The sequence below is a fragment of the Xenia sp. Carnegie-2017 genome, unplaced genomic scaffold (assembly GCF_021976095.1).
Source record: "Xenia sp. Carnegie-2017 unplaced genomic scaffold, XeniaSp_v1 HiC_scaffold_2, whole genome shotgun sequence".
NCBI classification, from domain to species: Eukaryota; Metazoa; Cnidaria; class Anthozoa; order Malacalcyonacea; family Xeniidae; genus Xenia; species Xenia sp. Carnegie-2017.
Window position 1 is genome coordinate 1,509,776 of NW_025813482.1, and position 20,747 is coordinate 1,530,522.

The 20,747-nt window shown below is 36.3% G+C and overlaps 3 protein-coding genes and 1 long non-coding RNA gene across 4 annotated transcripts; 2 read left to right on the top strand and 2 right to left on the bottom strand.

Annotated features, from left to right (window-relative positions):
- Positions 1–4,154: 4,154 nt before the first annotated feature.
- LOC124440566 lies at positions 4,155–4,587 on the top strand. The gene is made up of 3 exons (XR_006946677.1): positions 4,155–4,200; positions 4,284–4,358; positions 4,493–4,587. It is a non-coding gene; the product is annotated as an uncharacterized LOC124440566 (long non-coding RNA).
- Positions 4,588–12,088: 7,501 nt separating this feature from the next.
- On the top strand, positions 12,089–13,066 carry LOC124440437. Its single transcript, XM_046990831.1, has 2 exons — positions 12,089–12,342; positions 12,634–13,066. The coding sequence occupies exons 1-2, from the start codon at positions 12,308–12,310 to the stop codon at positions 13,064–13,066; spliced, it is 468 nt and encodes a 155-aa protein (XP_046846787.1). The 5' UTR covers positions 12,089–12,307.
- A 604-nt stretch (positions 13,067–13,670) lies between these two features.
- LOC124440438 lies at positions 13,671–14,573 on the bottom strand. Its single transcript, XM_046990833.1, has one exon. It carries the CDS (start codon positions 14,571–14,573, stop codon positions 13,671–13,673), a length of 903 nt encoding a protein of 300 aa, XP_046846789.1.
- A 2,844-nt stretch (positions 14,574–17,417) lies between these two features.
- LOC124440439 lies at positions 17,418–20,080 on the bottom strand. Its single transcript, XM_046990834.1, has 7 exons — positions 20,076–20,080; positions 19,900–19,968; positions 18,982–19,057; positions 18,709–18,913; positions 18,241–18,482; positions 17,891–18,066; positions 17,418–17,781 (listed from the first exon to the last, which is right to left on the bottom strand). Exons 1-7 carry the CDS (start codon positions 20,078–20,080, stop codon positions 17,418–17,420), a joined length of 1,137 nt encoding a protein of 378 aa, XP_046846790.1.
- Positions 20,081–20,747: the final 667 nt, after the last annotated feature.

The window sequence follows — 20,747 nt, forward strand, 5'->3', positions numbered from 1 at the left end:
CGCGACGGCACTCCTGCATACCCGAGCAAAGCATATCGCATGCAATCTCGGGGTGTGAAGGGCGGAAACTTGCTAATGACATATAGCGTGGAGGGGCTGAAATCTCATACCGAAATTTGTTTATGGAAATTCATGACTTGTTTGTACTGATAGTTTAGTATTGAAGCAATTCAGCTAAAACGTGTTTGTTTTTGCATTCAAATTTACCGAAATAATAAGATGCATAATGTATACATGTTTTGTTGTTCATGTAAACAATCAACAAGATAAATAATTTTCTTTTTATTTTGTTTCAGATACATTTTTCTTTATATTATTTCTATTATATTTTTACTCATGTTCTGGAGTGGCACGAGCATTGAGTTCTATAATAACTGGAGCGGCTATCTCAAGCGCGGCCTTAGATATCTGATGACGCCAAAAAATGGCGGATTTCGTCCGTTGCCGCTGAGATTTACCGAAACTGACCGCTTTTCCGAAAATTTCACAATTTCCCACTCCCTCCTGAGGAAAGAGTGAGGAAAATGTATGTGTGTATTTGGGATTGGGCAAGCAATTTTTTGATGAAAATCACGATAAAAACCTGCAATTCGTAACAGCGAGTCAACTGTGATTGCCAGTTGTCGGCTTCTACGACGGACGCCTTTTTTAACTATTGACGAACGAGCTATTTGTGGGCCACATATGAATGCAGATGTGCGAATCGTAACTGTCGTTTAATGATTTGCTCGATCAAAGTTTGTAGTCTGGACGAAACAAGATATATCATATTTTATCTCAACGGATCACGAGAGAAATGTTAGCTCATTTATTCTCATTAGTTTTTTGCTGTCTTTCATGTGACGGCCTTTTTCGCAACAATTGTAGGATTTGTTTTTGTGCATGCATCTCGCGTTTCGTAAATGAATAATGAAAAAGATATTGTATACAAATCAAGAGAAACTTTAAGGTTTTTGTGGTCTGAACAAGAACTGCATCAAATACTTGTCAAGTTGTAGCATATTTGATTTCGTTGTAATGATTGTAATGCCAAAAATGCAAATAATTAAAACACTTAAATTACAATAGTGTTTATAACACTTGAATACATGAATACACGATAGTGTATTTAATACTTCTCTTCTTTTTCTCTTTTTTATAAGTTTCCTATTAGCCATGTGAGTTCAGAATTTGATTGACTAATACAGCGTTCACCCCAATAATAAATTTTATACCCATATTTAATACCAAGTGTTATGGGATTTTTCCCTCTAAGTATGCAACATCAAGTGTTGTTTATACAAAAATGATGAAGTGCATGTACACATGTAAAAATAAGGCAATAAAACCAAATGAATTAAACACAGTTTGTGTTCTTTAATGCTAGAAGCATAACAGCTTTTCAAAAATTATAAAGTTATTAATCTGTACTACCTGTATTTCATTCATATGAAATGAATTAAGAAGGAAAAAATTGAAGAAAAACTTGGAAAAGTCAAAGCATTTCCCTGGCTTAATAAAGCAGAAAATAAAGCAAATGGCAAATGTCCATTCTGTACTTTATTAGGTAAATAAGCTCAAAACACTTTTTCTGCTAAAACTGAAATTAAGAAGAAATATATAGCACTGAGGTTTTCATTAATGAATCTTTAATGCTTCAATATAGCATGTATTACATATAAGTAACATTCCAAAAACATTCTACTAAAATAATTTAATAAAAATGTGACGTGATTTTACAATTTAGTTATATAAAACACACTGCATGGATTGTACAGTTGCAGTAAGTCATCATCAATCTCAGTATCAATTTTGACATAAGCACAAACTTTATGATCTTTTTGCATGTCATTTCATCAAGCATCAAGACACACATAACCTTGTTATCTTTATTTGGTACTTGACCTTTACTTTCAAAGCATTCAAGGCATCTTTACTGAATCCATTATCTCCATCAATAGAATTAGTCCAAGTTCAAATAACTGTTGGACAGGGAAGTCTGTGAATCATTTACCTTTGTTTGTATTCAGCCTTAGCATTTTGCAGTTAGACTCTGTCTGGTCAATAGTATCTTCTAATCTTCTTCTTAATATAGTGATCTATGAAATAGTGGTACTGCAACATATTCCAGAAACATTTTGCTATCCGATCATCTCTTCATGTTTTCAGCAAATTGATCAGAACAAACTCTGCTTTACTTCATGGGTTCTCTTTGTGGGTGATCGTTTCTTCATAGTATCTGCCCACTGAGTAAAAAGAGCAGAATCTTTTTTCGCGTCAGGGAAACTATTTTGCAAACAGATTTACGGTTTGACACATTAACAAAAAAGTATGTTGATATTTAAAAACAAAAACAGGAAAACATCGGTCGGATTTTATCGCTCAGGCTTCAAGTTCAATTGTTTTTCAATTTTTGACGAACAAAGAAAACAAATATCTCACCTGTGAAAGCTGCATGTTCCTTTTTGTGGACACTACGATATCCAACAATTGAATGATTGAAGTGTTGGCATTTTAAAAGAAATGCCAAAAAAGATATCGTGTTTGTTTTTGAAAAATGCTGTATAATTAGCTATAGATATCAGGGGAGGTCGAGAATATTATTTTTCTGCAAAGCAATCATTTCAGCGGAAATACGTCCGTTGGCCGCCATTTTTTCGGTGACCTCGCCCCAGTAAAGTTAGCTGCTCCAGGTATTATATAGCTCAATGGGCACGAGTAGGTTTCGCGGTTAGCACTATTTTCCACCATTGAGTTCTATAATAACTGGAGCGGCTATCTCAAGCGCGGCCTTAGATATCTGGTGACGCCAAAAAAATGGCGGATTTCGTCCGTTGCCGCTGAGATTTACCGAAATTGACCGCTTTTCCGAAAATTTCACAATTTCCCACTCCCTCCTGAGGAAAGAGTGAAGAAAATGTATGTGTGTATTTGGGATTCGGCAAGCAATTTTTTGATGAAAATCACGATAAAAACCTACAATTCGTAACAGCGAGTCAACATAGCTTTCCAGTTATCGGCTCCTACGAGGATGTATTTATAACTATCGATGAAAGAGCTATATGTCGGCTACACATCTATGAATGCAGATATGCGTCGTTTTCTTACCAGCGTCCAGACTGGAAAGTATGTCTTGCGCAACCTAGATCTAGCTTGCGCAATTTCGGGAGAAATGCGCGTCCTGACGCGCAGATTTTAAAAAATTTCTTGTTCGCCGCGCATTTGTGAAATTTGCCGCGCAGCGCGAGAAATTATTGCGCAATATCAGCATTACGTGCGCTGCAGCGCTGTTGTTTCCGTTGAAAAAAATTGTTGCCTGTTGAATGTCAATCTTACAAGCTGTTTTGACAGGCAAGTTCCGTTAATTGGTTGGTAAGCCAATAAGCGTTTGATGACTAGAAATATGATATCTGAGCAGATTAACTACACATTCTTTGCTTTCGTTTTTCGAGCTTTCTCTTTTTAAGTGACTTCAAGGCACACCATATCGATTCTTCGGTGTATTGTACGGTGATACGTGATATTTAATTAAACCAACTTGGGGTGTTCAAATTTGTAAGGTGAGTACACGTAATGGTTTAGTAAAAGAAGGAATGTGGAAGCCATTTTTGCAAAGTTTGCAAAAAAACGTGCCACGCAATTCCGCTTTGCTCAACATCAGCAGGTGATGATGAAGGTTTTGGTGCCCAGGTCTTGTGTAGTGGCTGTGCAAAAACTGAGACAGCAGCAGTGGCTAAAAATAAGCAGCAAACACTGTCTAAGGAAGGTAACAGAACAATTATCTAGTGTTAGAATGTTAGTCGTGTGTAAGAGTGATCGTGTTTGCGTCACAAAGAAAAGTGGCATGACATTGTCAGTGGGTTTTATAAAAACAATAGTAAACAACCAAGATTGGCTATCGACACATTTGTAACCATAAAAATTGTGTGTTATAGAGTTTCAGTTTGCCAACATGTTTAAAAGACATAGCAAGCAGCAGAAAACAGGACCAGAAGCAAAGCAAGCAAAGAGTGGACACGAGAAAACCCCAATGGGCTTTTGCTTACTTTGTTTTAGGCAAGGCAAACACAAATTTTGGCTAGAGGGAACAAGTCCTCTCTAGCAAACCATTTAAAACTCACAGCGACAAGGGCGAAAAGACCTTAGCAAATGACGCTATTAGAGAAGATTCCCTCTTGCTAAATCTGCGCTACAGGCGTACAAAATGCTTAAATCGGCTAGGTAAATGAAAATCAAGTTCCCAATTCCCAAATTGAGAACTGCACTTACATTGTGTATGTTTTCTATGTTAATTGTATTTTCAGTACAAGCCAAGTGCAACAAAAGTGTGGTGGCGACGGAATGGGAGAACGGATAGAAATTATGGAAGTCGATGAAAGGTAGCTAAATTGCTCATTCCCTGCGTGAACCATAAAATAACCGAATATCACAAACTGCATACATGTTATATAATACATTTCTTTTACATATACAGTGATAGCTTTTTAAAATTATGAATATTAAATTGTTTCAGAGAGCTTGGTAAGGATACGGCTGGACATGCAACTGACGAACTTTCGTGCAAAATCGTTTCTGGTGTCAGTGAATCTGAAAGTTGGGAGGAAACCGATGAAAAGATGAGAGGTTTGTTAGTGAAATACGGCATTTTTCTTGCATTATAGTATCAGATTTTACGACATTTTGTCACGATATTTTGTGAAATTTATGCCATAGTGGTTGAAAGTGTTGACTTTTAGTTCAAGGCTTCCAATAATTCACTTGTTCGGATAAGTAATTTCTACATTACAAATTTCTTAAGTCGTTTAATATTAACGATGAAATCATTAAGTATTTCAACGTCTTCTGTTGAATTTCTTAGTACATATACTTTTCACACAGTTTGCAAGAAAATTTTAATGTTGGCTTTTAACACTTTCATTGTTACAGCGAAGAGATTGTGAGAGTTAATGCAGTAAGTAAGACGAGTAAGGCTGCCTCTATTTCAAACACCAGCCGTCTTAGCTATCAAAGCTCGCTTGGAAGTTTTCTTCCTTCAATTTTATCAAGTGAGCAAGGCGACCTGCCATTTGATGTGGACGAACTTGCGGAAAAATTGCTACTAAGGTGGCACAAAAGTTGAGTGGTAACCCTAAATCAGCCCAATCAACAAGTTCAACAACTACATACAATCCCACATCGAGTACCGCACTTCGATCTTCCAATTTGATTGAGCTTGTGGATGAAGTGGAAGATTTTGAAATACTAAAAGAAGAGAACAGCTGGGTGCTGCAGTGTCGAACGTGTGTCGAATTTTTAAACTCTTCCCGTGTTTCCTTTTCGTCATCTTTTAATCGACCTACTGGCAAAGCAGACGGATCTTTGGCATCTGGTTTACATATGTCAGATGCCTTGTATGAACAGCTAATTGCAGGCAAGTGTGAAAAATGGTACAGCCAAAAGCAAGCGTGTCATCGACATCTTCTTTCTTTGACCCACAAAAAACGCTGATGACCACATGAAGATGGTAAAGCAAGGGAGGTCAAGGGAAGTACTTGTTGCAAAGAATCAACTCCGTGCAGCTCTTGGTGTTGTGAAAACAAAGTCAGCTGCAGTTCATTATGAAGCACGAATTGCTGAGCTTCAAGCTGCTGGTGCGGATGTTGGTGATTTTTTGTCATTCTCGAAAATTGTTTCCAGACATGATCAAAGCAGCATGTGCTTACATCGACATGAGAGCAGCCAATTTTCTTTCTACCCTCTTCCAAACACAGGAATGCCCCACATTTTTATGTTACAGCTGATAAATCTACCAATCATCGCATCACTAATCAGGTTACTATCGTTTGTCCAGTTGTAAATGGTAGTCGCCGAGGCATTGTCCTTGACGCAAGGGAGGTTTACAGTAACTCTGATGCAACTGGTGGTACAGGTGATGCTCTAGCTGCATCCATTTTTAAAGATCTTGACGTGCATGTTGGTATTAAGGATAATCGGCTACTGCAAGTGCAAGGGCGAGTGATGGATGGACAATACGTCAACGAGCCGTTCATTGCAGGCATGAACGAGCCTGTATTTGAACTTTTGCATGATGATCTGTCCTGCAAAGAAAGATTCTGGTGGCCTGTCCAATGGGACCCTGCCCATTGGTTAGATAAAGTATTTAGTCAGCTCAAGGACTCGCCTTTCGTTGATCGTTTGCTGAGAAGGATTGCACTTTATCATCAACTTTTAGTCGTGGTAAAATGCACAGCGTAGCGCGTCATACTGCTAAGGACTTGAATCTTCCGTTTCGAGTAACCAACGCATTTGCACATCAGCGGTTTTTGAGCTCCAGCTATCTATCTTTAAAGAATCTTGCAGATAGTTTGGAAGTGTACATCGAGACTTTCAAGGACCACGACAATAGAGAAGAGATGGGTTACAAGTTATGTGGTCAAGACTTTGTCCATGATTTGCTTGGTGTACTCGATTTGTTGTGGCCCTTGGTCGTCCTGATGCTGCAAGCGCAGGCTGAGTGGTATCCTGGTTGGAAGTTGTGCTCTCATGTTCCTTTGGTAAAACGACAGATGCAACGTTACACCGAGGAAGTATCTAAAATTGATCCTGATGACTTTGTTTGCCCAAGATTAAGCCAGCGAGTTCATGAAATTCGAGATTACCGCTTTGGGCAAAGTGAGTTGGAAACTGGTTGGTTTGTCGTTAGAGAAGGCGACGGTAAAGTGCCAGTGGATTGGGTAGCAAGAGCAATGCAGGACAGTGTTCATGATCTAGAGAAGCTGGCTGCGGATGTCATTAGTCAGATTGATGTTCGCTACACCAATAGCTTTTCCGACCTCAACAGAATGCTATCAAAGTGTTTTGACTTTGGACGATTTTTTCGTGGTTTATGCGGTTTTCGTTCGGAAGAAAAAAGTCCAGTAAACAACAGGGAGTTTTCTGAACTTGGAGCTAATGAGTTTAGACGATGTGTAAATTTTTCCTCACAGATGCCACATGTTTCTCAAAAGAATTTTGAGCTTTGTAGCGAGCTATCATCCACAGTGTTTTGGCGTCTAAAGAAAACACTTATTGCCGTTGTTTGGGGTGATATGCTACACACTCACTTCCCTAATTTTTTCAAGATCTCTCTCGATGACGAAGGAATTTTTTCCTTGCAGGATGTGGTTTTCGAGGAAGGAGTCTTTGTGACTAGGTTCCAAGAAGGTACACCAAGGCAGTTCACCCTTTCTGAGGTCTTCGAAGTGACGCTCAACAATGGTAAAATGATTGACGTTCTTTTTAAAGAAGAGGCCGTTATTGAATCTTTATATAACGATTCCTCATTTTATTCAGCTGTCGGCCAAGAGTTTTGTCTCGTCTTTGACATATTTTATGCGAAATGCGGAACTGAGGCTGTTGCCGAATCTTTTTACCGGGTGGTGGATAAGCAAGAAATGGATGGTGGGCAAAGCATAAAAGTGCTAATGAATCGTGCTAAAGTTGATTGAGTTTACCATCTGTACTTCAATGCGACGCAGCACTGAACGAAATGGCAAAACTTTACATCAATGGGGACAAGGAACGTGGTTTGTCCAGACATATGATTCCTGTTTTAGAGACCGACGAGCATGGCAAAACACGAAGGAGAGATGTCCAAGGTTTTGCAACGCATCATAACATCACGCCCTAAGCTACCTTTCCTCTTGTAACCTTAGTCAAGCGTCAACCAGTATGCTTCGTGCAGTTATAATCAAAAAGTTTTCAATCCAAATCTGGCAGCAGATCGTAATTGTTTATCAATTGAAAAGCTCCCTTGCTTACCATCTGCCTGCTGATTATAAACAATTATTAACTGAAAACCTTTTCTGTCCACAATCTGGCTGCTGATTATAAACAAAGATTAACTGAAAAATCTTTTTTGTCCACCACCTGGCTGCTGATTATAAACAAAGATTAACTGAAAACCTTTTTGTCCACCACCTGGCTACAGATTATGAACAAAGATTAACTGAAAACCTTTTTGTCCACCACCTGGCTACTGATTATAAACAATAATTAACTGAAAACCTTTTTCGTCTAACACCTGGCTGCTGATGATAAACAATTATTAACTGAAAAACCTTTTTTGTCCACCATCTGCCTGCTGATTATAAACAATTAATTGAAAAACCTTTTTTGTCCACCATCTGGCTGCAGATTATAAATATTTATCAACTGAAAACCTCCCTTGCTTACCATCTACCTGCTGATTATAAACAATTATTAACTGAAAACCCTTTTTTGTCCACCATCTGGCTGCAGATTATAAATATTTATCAACTGAAAACCTCCCCTGCTTACCATCTGCCTGCTGATTATAAACAATTAGTAACTGAAAACCTTTTTGTCCACCATCTGCCTGCTGATTATAAACAATTATTAACTGAAAAACCTTCTACTCCACAATCTGGCTGCTGATTATAAACAATTATTAACTGAAAACCTTTTTTGTCCACCATCTGCCTGCTGATTATAAACAATTATTAACTGAAAAATCTTCCACTCTACTATCTGGCTGCTGATTATAAGCAATTAGTAACTGAAAAACCTTTTTTGTCCACCATCTGCCTGCTGATTATAAACAGCTATTAACTGAAAAACCTTCTACTCCACAATCTGGCTGCTGATAATAAACAATTATTAACTGAAAACCTTTTTTGTCCACCATCTGCTTGCTGATAATAAATAATTATTAACTGAAAAACCTTCTACTCCACAATCTGGCTGCTGATTATAAACAATTATTAACTGAAAACCTTTTTTGTCCACCATCTGCCTGCTGATTATAAACAATTATTAACTGAAAAACCTTCTACTCCACAATCTGGCTGCTGATTATACAAAAGATGGTTCCTGATTGATTTGTTTTTTTTTTAACGACGTATTTGACGACGTCAGTAAATCAAATTTATTTGGTGCCTACCTTTTATCGTATCATACGCTGTGAAGAAACAATGAAACAGATGAATGATAAACATACGTGGTACGTTGGTCGTTCGACTCGTTACATAATACCTAAGGTAAAGTGGCATTTTTTTGTGATTACACATGACACATCCTCACGTTGTAAAAGGAGAGTTGCAAGCTCCAACTTAAGGTAAGCTACAGCTATACACATGTATCATCTTTTATGTTATGTTTCATAATTATTTGCAATTGCAAACTATCAAAAATGGAGTGTGATACGGAAAAAATAAAACTGGCATCTCGCGAATATTTTATGGCTTCGCAGCGCAAAGTCGAAATCCGCCGCGCAAAATTTCTAAAAAAAATTGATCTAGCTTGCGCACTTTGCATACTTTCCAGTCTGGACCAGCGTCAAACTTGTTTGATCGATTAAACTCTTTAGTCTATACAAAAAAGTATATCATAGTTCATCTCCACAGTGGTTCACGAGAGAGAAGTTAGCTTATTTTTTATCATTGCTATTTTGCTTCTTTTTACTTGTTTCTTTAAAAAAGTAAATATTAAATCTCTGGATATTTACGTATTTTCTGTAATTGAGTTTCATATTAAATTTCAAAAAGACTCAAGTCTGCATAGGTTTGGTAAATGAAAACAAACAATATTGTATAGAAATTACTTTAAGTAACCTTTTTGTGATGTTCTGAAGTGCAACTGCATCAAATACTTGTAAAGTTGTAGCACATTTTGATTTTGTTGTATTGATATATAAATTGGGCAAAATGCAAATAATCATCAAAACACTTATGCTTCCAATGGTGTTTATAATTCATTTTTAGTTTTAATACTTCTACCCTTATTTTTCACTTTGTTTTGTTTTTCCTATATTTTCAATATAAGTGCACAATTTGAATGATTAAAACAGTTTTCACTTCAATAATAAATTTCATAAGCAGTTGGTAGTGCATTTTGTTCTCTGAGTATCCACATTTGGTGTTTTCTTCATACATGAATGATGAAATGCATATGGATATGTCATAACAAGGCAATAAAACCAAATGAATTAAATACCTATAGTGTACTTTTATGCTAGAAGCTTAACAGCTTTCTAGAAATTATAAAGTTATTGGATTATATTACCTCTATATCATCAATCTCATGAAAAGAAATAAGAAGCAAAATATTTGTAGAAAAGCTTTGAAAAGTGAAAACATTTATTTAAAAAAGCAGCAATGATGCATATGATAAATCCCCATTCTGTACTCTAATAGGTAAATAAGCTCAAACTGTTTCTTAAAGAAATATAAGAAATATATAAGAAATATACAGTACAGTAAATTTAAAGGTTTCATCACTGAATCTTTAATGCTTCAGTATAGTGCATTAGATATTAGTAACATTTAAACAACACTCAACTAAAATATTTTGATAAAGATATGCCATGATTTAAACATTATGTTATATAAAACCCAATGGCTTATTCAGTTTAATGCTTCACATCTGCATCAAGTCATCATCAATCTCAGTACAAATGTTTACATAGACACAAACTTTATGGCCTTTCCATTTTATATGTTGTGAATTGACATTTAATTAAGCATCAAAAACACACAACCTTCTTGCCATCTTTTTTTGGTTCATGAACTTCAACTTCAAAGCATTCAAGGCATCATTAGTGAATCCATTGTCTCCATCCATAGAATTTGACCATGATCAAATTAAATAACTCTGGATAAGGCAGACAATAAATCAATTATCTTTACAGCATTATCATTTTTTTAAGACTCTGCCTGATCAATAACATCTTCCAGTCATCTTTACTTCTTGGTCTTCCCTGCATGTTGTCAGCAAATACAACATAACAAGCTCTGCTCCAAATCATGGGTACTGTTGGGGCTGATCATTTCTTCTTGATACTTTTCACAGAGCAAAATGTGTGCAGGGTCTTTTTGCTTTAGGGAAACTATTTTGCAAATAGATAGGTAAATTTACGATTTCATGCATTAACAAATGACAGAAAAGTATGCAGAAATTTATAGACAAAAACAGGAAAACATCAGTATATTTGGCGTTCAAGTCAGTCTTAAAAAATACGATCTTTAATATGTATTTTATGGCTTTTCAAGTGCATGTATAATTGCTTTTCAATCGTTGACGGACTAACAAAACAAACAACTACCTCACCTGTGGGAAGCGATATGTACCTTTTTGTGGAAACTACGACATCCAACAATTGAACGATTGAAGTGTTGGCATTATAAAAGAAATGCCAAAAAAGAATCGTCACAGAATATGGAACTAACGATATCCATATTCTGTGATATCGTGTTTGTTTTTGAAAAATTCTTTATAATTTACTATAGACACCAGGGGGAGGTCGAGAATATTATTTTTCTGCAAAGCGATCATTTCAGCGGAAATACGTCCGTTGGCCGCCATTTTTTTGGCGACCTCGCCCCAGTAAAGATAGCCGCTCCAGTTATTATAGAACTCAATGTTTTCCACCCAGCAAACCGCCCTTTACTTTGAATTGTATTTTACACAATATAATATTTTACACAATCTAATATTTTACACAATATAATATTTTATATAATATTTTACACAATCGTCGAAAAACGACATATTTTCCTGCCTGGATTATAAGTTTATAACTTAAGGTGGTTGCATGAAAATTTATACTGCAACATTTATCTGTAAATATTTTCATACGTTGATATTAAAAACTGTATTATAAAAATATAAAATTACTCGCCATCTTAAAACGACCTAGCACCAGTGCATGCATGGTTTCCTTTTAGCTTTTGGTTCTTTCCCATTAGCCGCCATCTTTAATTTATTAACGATTGTGTGGTCGGCGTTAGATCATAGGTGAGATATGCACATATACGAAACTGCGCTTAATTGCGGTCTGCGGTATTCCACAGTGACTCTTTCCATGTAAATCGCGAATAAGCGTTAAGGCGGATCTCCACTAGACGATTTTTATGACGATCGTCTTAAAAATTCGCTGCGCCACATGCGCAGTAGGAAATAAAAATCGTCAACTAAATCGTCAAGCGCTCGACGAAAAGTAGAAACGGTTTCTACTTTTCGTCGAGCGCTTGACGATCGTCGTAAATTGAACCAATGAAATTTCATTCCGTGAAACTAGTTACCATTTCTCTAAAGTCAAAATGGCTGCCACCAGTGGAGAAAACGAATTCCAACTGAACGGTACAAATCCTGTAGAAAATATTCCGTCAGAGATTCAAATACTTGCATCTCCGAGGAATATCTCAGTAGTGCAACATTTTGTTGATCAAAATGTGGTGCAAGATGTTGGAGAGCTCGATAAGGAAATGTTTTTGCAAGCTCTCCGAGACTATAGTTGCTTGTGGGATACAAGCAATATAAACTACAAAAATAGGACCATGAAACTTAATGCATGGAAATCTTTGTCTCGAATGTTCCAGCGAGAAGGTAAGTGTTCTAAATTAATGGAGGACTTCAAGAAACTTGAGAATTTCACTTGTGTTGTTTGGTTATTGTGATGTAACATGTTAAACATGCTAAAGTGGACAGGAAAACTTCTCGACGTTTCTGCGTAAGGGTGTTCGTCTCACCATTTCGTTTGACTGTGCTCCTTGACTATATGTGTTATTTCGTATTTTATGTCAACTCTAACAAAATTTGTTTCTTGCCCTTTTTTCAGTTCCATACCTTCAGAAAATTTTTAAGAACCTTAAAGATTCTCTAAAAATGCCTTGATAGGAGACGAGCATTGTCTAAATCTGGGGCAGCTGCTTCGACACTTCCAACATGCAAATATTTTGAGGTTATGAGATTTCTTCATGAGAAAACAAGCAATTTGGAAACTCACAGCAATGTGGATCTTGAAATCCAAACAATACCAGAGAACATATTGGACATATCCTCATCACAATCTCCAGGACCTAGTCAGCCTTCTTCAAGCTGTTCAAGTGTATCAGATGAGGCAAAATATGGTAAAAGAAAACGTCCTAATTCTAACGATCAACTAGATCCATTTCTTGACCATGTGAAGAGTATGGACCAGAAAATGGTAAATTATTTAGAAGGATTGTCAGGTAGAAGAGAAAATGAAGATAAGGATGAAGCAGAGTTATTTTGTATGAGTCTTGTTCCAGTTTTAAGAGATATGGAAAAAGCAACTCAGACAAGCTAAATTAAAAATTCAACAGCTTTTGTATGATTTACAATATTCAGATAGCTAAAGAAAATTGTTGTAGAACTTCACATATCGCATTAAAATTAATAACATACTCTCACTTATACAAGATACATGCCTTCCAATGAATACAGATATATAGCAAGTGAAATCATTTATTTTAAAATTATAGCTTAAACATGTATTGCTAACTACATAAGTGAAAAACCCCTTTCGTATGAAAACCCATCACATCACTAATGCTCATATTGAATATAAATAGCTTTAAATTTGTTTTTATTTTGAACACCTTACTATTTGCCACTGCCAGTCAACTGCTCCTTCATTATTAAAATAATCGGCAAATTGTTCACGAACCCACTTAGCTTCTGCACCATAGTTATTTGATGCACCAACATCTGCAATGTCACCCAATCCATTCATACAATTTGCATCTTGTCGCCACTCACCAGGGTTAAACTCATTACCCATTTGCCCATCTTGATCAGCAAATGATGGCGGCAGTATAGATTTGAATCGTCATCTTCATTTATGCTCATAAGGAAGTTATGCAATGCCACAACAGCTTTAGTTATGGCAATCACATTATCAACTTTGGCAACTATAGGCCTATGAAACACACGAAACCGACTAGCACATATACAAAAGCATTTTCAATGACACGTCTGGCTCTGCTTAGCCTGTAATTGAAAATTAGTTTCCTCTCAGACAGGTTTGAAAAAGGATAGGGCTTCATCATGTGGCGTTTTAGGCCAAATGCATCATCCCCTACAAATACGAGGGGTAGTACTTTCGTTGAATGGGTAATCTTGCCATCTGTGGGCATGTTGAGAAGCTTGTTTTCAATAGCATAGCCAAGATTGCTGTTGGCATACACGCTGCCATCACTTTGCCACCCACTATCACCAATATCAACCAGTGTGAATTTATACTTTGCATCACTAACTCCCAACAAAACAATGCTATGAGTCTTTTTGTAATTAAAAAAACTCGATGCCTGTCCAGCAGGAGCAAACATCTGCACATGCTTTCCATCAATTGCTCCCAGCATATTAGGAAAGTTCCATCGATCTTCAAAATCTTTAGATACTTTTTTCCAGTCACTTTCAGTGCAAGGTGTTTTCATGAAACCCATTTCCTTTAGTTTGTCCCAAAGTGCGTTGCATGTTTCGTAGATAATTCGACCAACAGTCGTTGAGCTCATTCTATAATTGGCAGCGATAGTTGTATGAGCATCCCCAGTTGCCAAATATCGCAGAGTGACTAAAAGTCTTTGATCTACACTTATTGGTTCTCGCATTTTCGTCTCTTTCTTTCTTATCATCGGGGCAATATACCCCAACAAGGTCTCAAAAGTGTCAGGTAACATCCTGAAATATCTGAAAAACATTTCATGATCGTATAATCGCAAGTCTTTAACCAGCAAATTGTACTCTCCTTTCTCATTTCTTTCCTCGTACAGTTTACGCATCCAAAATCTTGGTCGTTTTCGCTTTGTTTTCATGGATCTTACTCTGCATGCATGCAGTAAAACAAATGCCTTCGAAGAAGTAAATAATGCATTAAAGTTTGATTCACATCCGCCATTTTCTCAATTTCACATTGCAATTTGCAATCGTCTTTGACGATTTTGTTGACGATTTTGTTGACGATTTTATTTCCTACTGCGCATGTGGCGCAGCGAATTTTTAAGACGATCGTCAAAAAAATCGTCTAGTGGAGATCCGCCTTTATGCGTCCGTGGATTATTCGGTTTTTTGTACCGTTTTGTATATTGTATTATATTTATTGGTTTTCTCGTATATATATATATATGTTGCAACACAAATTTAAACCATGATCGAATTCAAAGATTGTTCTTGAACTACAAGGTTGGTTTACGAAATTTTATCTTGTTTACAATAACATCTATCTGAAAGACAAAAGTATGGTTGAATAACATTGGGAATCGAGATAATTTCAACCCACATATGGAAATAAACCTTATTTTGCAATGAAACATTTTTCATTGCAATCAATATTCTCACGATTTGCTGATTTCAAAATGTTTGTTATATTAAATTTTAGTTATTCTAGTGCCATGTTTTTCTAAATTATGCATCAAACTTCTTAACTTCCTCTGTTCATAAATTTTGGATTGTTTACAAGAAGCTTGCTATGATCATTTGATATAATGTTTTAAGAGGTTTTCCAAAAGTATAAACTGGCATGTAAGAATCATGATATTACATAAACCAAACAACAATGGTTTAGCTCTAACAGGTTATATAATTTGTTAATTTTTAAAATTACAAATTTGTTAGGAAATTCCTTATGAAGTTATGACGTTTATATTAATTGTATGACACCAATATACATGAGATTATGATATTTATATTAATATATATTAATATTTTCAAAGGAGCAGTACATCATTAATCATTAACCCTTCTGTGCAACAGATGGTAATAAAAACAGAAATTTGAGTTATTTTGCATAAACACTAGTTATCAAACTAACAAGTTGTCCATAGTGAAAAAGATTGTAATCTTGATGAACTGTATGGTATATATTGCAAATTGCAAACACCTTAGTTTTCACCTAATCCCGCAAACTGTTTTCAATTTGTTCATGTATTTGGCTACACAGCCTATTACACCTTTGCAGTTCAAAGATATGTCTAAAGTCAGGAATCTGGGAAACTTAGATGCACGATTTCTTATGAGATGTTACTGTTTATGATGTCATTTTGCTAATATGTGTTAAAAAATGTTCTTTAATAGTTACTAACCTACATGATTATTTAACTTGTTCCATACATATATTAGAAGAAAGAGCTGAACTTGTCAAATTATTTTATATGTGCACAATATTTACACAGCTAAGCATCTCCTTGAACAGGGATCTTAATGAAATTTACAGATAGTCACATACTGCATTACTTATAAAAATTTGTAATTCTTAAGATTTAATAAACTGTTGTGAAACAATTCAGAAAGAAAAGGAAGAGCTCCTCTTTAGAAAATTTAGCAAGATACTTCACAATATGAACATAAGAATGGTTTATCTGTTACTAATGCTGTACTTTGCTTTACAGAAAGTTTGATGCAATTGTAAGGAGGTTGATGATGATACCAATTCTTACAGTTATTGCAGTAAACCATTTCAGCTCCAGGGATATGCGAAAACAAACACAGTATACACTGATGACGTAATGACTTAGTGTACAAACTGCAGAATTCACACGATGTGGAAACATTTCCAATTTCTTTTGCTTGAAACATTTCATCAAATGGGTACGCATATCTTGCTGTAACCACGAAATCTTGCAAGGGTCTATCCCCTGAGCAAGTGCGACTGCATTTGCTATGCTAAATAGGCCACAGTCAGATCCTCCCTTCTGACGCTGTTGAAGTACCACCGTAACGTCAAGTGAGCCATCGTCAAGACAAAGTCCTTTGTACAAATTAATGATTTGCCGTCTCAAAGAAGCATTCAAGCTGGTGTTTAGACTTTCATAGACAATGACTTTTCCTGTGATGGAGCTTGACGTGACCCAGTGTAAACCAGTATTATGGCATTGAATGGTTTGATTTTGCTCATGGGGGAGCGCGAATCTACTGGAGTAAGTCATTGTCACAATGGAATTAAGGCCACCAACATTTGTTTCCATGTTTTTGATGAGATGTTGTGCAGCATCAACATGGTCGTCAGTTAGCCATCCGCAATTACTCGCCAATATTTCTTTTGCCGATACGTCAATCCAATGCCGTTGATCTTTACCCAGCAGTCATGAGGATTGATTGTTTCTTCTGAAAAATCCCTTCTTTGTTTTTTTACTTTTTTTCCATGTGATAACTCACTGTGTATATTCCTCTTTCTTTCCTCTTTTATTCCACCATCATCATCTATTAGAATTGTTTTGCTCCTAGCTTCAGCAACTGCACCAACTCTTTTACTAATTTTTTTTTTCGCTCTCTGCTTTAACTGGCGAGTTTTTGTCTGCTTTTGGAGCCTGTGTTTTTTTATCACCTGTTTTTTTTTAGGTGACAAAGACTTGTCTTTCAACGATACACCCTCTTCATTAGGATGATTCTTCCTTGTGTACGCAATTATTTCGTCAAGCATAACCAGGGCTTTACTCAGAACGTTCCTATCTGTAACCACATACAGTTCATCTTGAAGACTCTTCAATGATTGGATGCATTGCTTACGTATGTTAGACTTTCTCCGGTAAGAAAGGTTTCTATTATTTGATTTGCTGACATGTATTACCTGATCACTATCCTTTTCTCTATTATGTGTTGCTCAGGTGTGTATTCTGAATTTGACGATGGTTTTGTAGCGGAAGAGGAAGACCGTTGAGTTATCACTTTATCCAAAGTAAACAGGGGTACTTGTCGAATTTTCTGCCCAATGATTCCCACCCTATGTCTGGCTGTTGAACAACTGCGCATATGTGCTTGCAGAGAAGTTTCTTTGTTCGAAAGTCGAGACACTGACACGATGGTAACTCTTCGTCTGAGCCAAGCCTTACTTGGTATGCGCATTCTGCTCCTTGTACGATGAAAAGCTTTGGAGTCTCTTTTTTAATGTTTGAAATCTGGATGCCAGAGTCGATTCTACTGATGATATGTTGAACAACACCTCTGGGTCGGTCGTGGAGATACTTTGGAACACGATCATCGTAGCCTCGATATGATGACGTACATCGAATGTTTTGCTCTTTGTATCTATGTAAAATTACCATACGTACATGAGAAAACTTACAAAATTTTAAAGAAGACGATCATAATCAAGTTGTACAAATTCTCAAGGAGCGGATATTGTACCATCACTTACTTCTTGTAACTATCAGGTAAAAAATGGTTGATTATTACGTCAACCAGATCAGACACCGAGTTATTTCGTCTACTTTCGAGATATGAGTGCTTGAGCCAGTTATTTTGTCTTTCGATACCATTGTTTGTATAAATTGCAATACGAAGATGTTCATCTCGAAAAAAGCGAACCCATTTCTAAAGCATAAAGTCAGTAATAATGCAACAAATACTTTAATTTAAGTATGGTGGTAAATACATTCATAACTATATTTATAACATAATAGACAATGTACGTCTGAAGGGCATATAAGCATGTGTGTTTTCCTGGGAGCATAATTTATTGTTCCTTCTTGGTATTGTGAGTCTTACCTCTAAGTATAAACCCCAAAAGTCTAAAAAATAGTTTTGTAGTTGGACTGATTCCTTCCATGGCCTGCTTTTTTTGAGTGCCTGGATGTTCTCATCAAGAGTGGCTTGGTTTTCACTCTGGGCGATGTTTCGCAAGTGCCTCAACACTTCATCTTTATACATACTCACACCATTACTACTTTTAGATAACCATTCACCCCAGGCTTTTTCGCGGTGAAAATCGCACACGTGGACATGCGTTTCTTAACAATTAGAAAGAAAATGTTTTAAAAATTTGTAAAACTAGGGGGTAACATTTTATGATTGACAGTGCAAAATTATTTTATTTTAGATAACTACACAATCACACGTCGCTCTTTCATGAGTACAACGAATTCATTAACATGGCAGTAAGTGTTTTTATTTGAATGAGTTCCTTATGTCCACCAATGATTGTGTTTTGTCATATATATGGCTATTCTTTCTTACTAGGAAAACACTCTTCAATCGCGGAAATTTCTGCCAGTGAGAAGTCCACCATCATGTTTCTGGGGTTCCACTCCGGATTTTCCCTGCTCAATATTCGGAGTACCTCGGATATTGAGCCAGTGTCTTCATTTTCTGGAATAAAAACTGCGACGACAATGTATCCAACATTTGATCTGACGCATAAAAGAAGAGTGGCAAGGCGTACCTATCACAATGGAAAATGTGTTCACAGTTTTTTCCTGCTTGAATAGTATTTGCATCACATCTCTTTACCTGCATGTTCTGTATGTAGCATCCATGAGACACATCTCCTGCCCGTACAATAATAATAGGCGCTTCATCCACTTCGCTTGATACACAAATAAAAAAGTGCTTTTACGTGTTTTCATCTTCCGCCGTCAATGGCTGTTAAATAAGTAAAATTATACAACTGGAGTTAATATGGCAAGTTTTGTTAGCGCAAGGTAGACAATGATACATTACCCTGTAAAAGATAAAGTCTTCGGGATGTAACTCATGCCACTCAGATAATTTTGTCTCCAAATTTAATTGGTCATCTGGAGATCTTTGTTTTCCAGATCGGGTTGCATTTAAGATGTTCCTTATATCGACGTCTGTTGGATAATAACGGCGGCTTGACTCAGCTGGCAAATCTTTACTATTGAATAAATGCCCATTTACAAACTTTTCCAAATGCCGACGTACTTCGGCAACACTGCGGACACCTATGACTTGCATTTCTTTTATTTTTTGCACTACTTGTGCATCTATTGGCTCTCTCAAACCTGCTACCTGTGTTTATTGGAAATTTGGGTATATTTTGTTTACTAAAAATGTAGCCGTTTTTTTTATCTTAATTAGTGAAGATTTTACCTCTCCTTCCGTCACATGATATTTATGACTATCCATACTTGGAAGCTTCAAGAGAAACGTATCTTCAATAATCAGATTTTCCCACGATTTCAACGCGTTTTCAGTAAGGATGTTCTTTCTTGCATTTTTCTTCGTGGTTTTATAGCACCAGAGGAAACCTCAACCTAAATTGTCATATTACATTAAAGAACGTGGGATTTAATACTTCAGAAATTTTAAGTTTGCTGTTGAAAACTAGACATCAGTTTGACTTAAGTATATGAACCGAATTTTATCTTACCTTGTACTGTGGGAATTTAAAATCCGTGACATATATACTTTGCTCGGACATCCAATTTTTGGTAGGTTGAAAATGTTTTTCCGTTTTCTAAACGTGTGATCGTGACCCTAAAAAAACAAACGACAAAAATATGTTAGAACAAAGAACCAGGGCTGTCACTGGTAAATTTGTGAAAATGTGTGTAGTAAAAGTGACGATATAGAGTTGTAAGTACCTCATTTTCATCTCTTTCCTTTGCTCTTTTATTTTCGTACTTTTATCAATATCTTCACCTTGATGACAATGATAATTCAATGTTCCAATACAAATAAATGGAATTCCATCAAAGGCGTATGAAATTCCATCTGGATTGGAAAGGCTCCATTGCACCCTTGACAAAGACTTTCCAGAATTCATCACCTCTTTAATGGTTTTGCCTTGAAAATATGAGCCCTTTGATCAGTATTAATCTCTCAAATTGCAGAATTATTGATAATAAACAACAATAATAATTAGCAATGAAAAAGTGTATCATTTGTTCATTCATGCTTTATATAATCGCAACAATCGAAATCTCGGACGGCACGATTAAATATAATATATTGTATGAATTCTGACGTGAAGTTATGTGATTATTGTAGACATTACAATGATTACATACTTACCGAAAAGTGCATTTGAACTCACACATCTCCATCCCGAGCGCGTGTCTTTTTTGTATTCCTCAAAATTTTCCCATATGTCTTTCTGCCATGAAAACATTTTAATCGAAGAACAGCACGAGTCCATTGTTGTTTTTTAAAAATTCGCGGTGAAAGCGCGCAATCTTAAAGAGTTCTGGGTGGATTGTTACTGCTGACCGCAATTAAGCGCAGTTTCGTATATGTGCATATCTCACCTATGATCT

Coding starts and splice junctions, on each gene's coding strand:
- LOC124440437 (XM_046990831.1), top strand. CDS start 12,308: ATGGAAATCTTTGTCTCGAATGTTCCAGCGAGAAG. Junction 12,343..12,633: donor TCGAATGTTCCAGCGAGAAG/GTAAGTGTTCTA, acceptor ATGCCTTGATAG/GAGACGAGCATTGTCTAAAT.
- LOC124440438 (XM_046990833.1), bottom strand. CDS start 14,573: ATGAAAACAAAGCGAAAACGACCAAGATTTTGGATGCGTAAACTGTAC.
- LOC124440439 (XM_046990834.1), bottom strand. Junction 18,914..18,981: donor GCTACATACAGAACATGCAG/GTAAAGAGATGT, acceptor CCATTGTGATAG/GTACGCCTTGCCACTCTTCT. Junction 18,483..18,708: donor GATTGAAGAGTGTTTTCCTA/GTAAGAAAGAAT, acceptor CTAATTGTTAAG/AAACGCATGTCCACGTGTGC.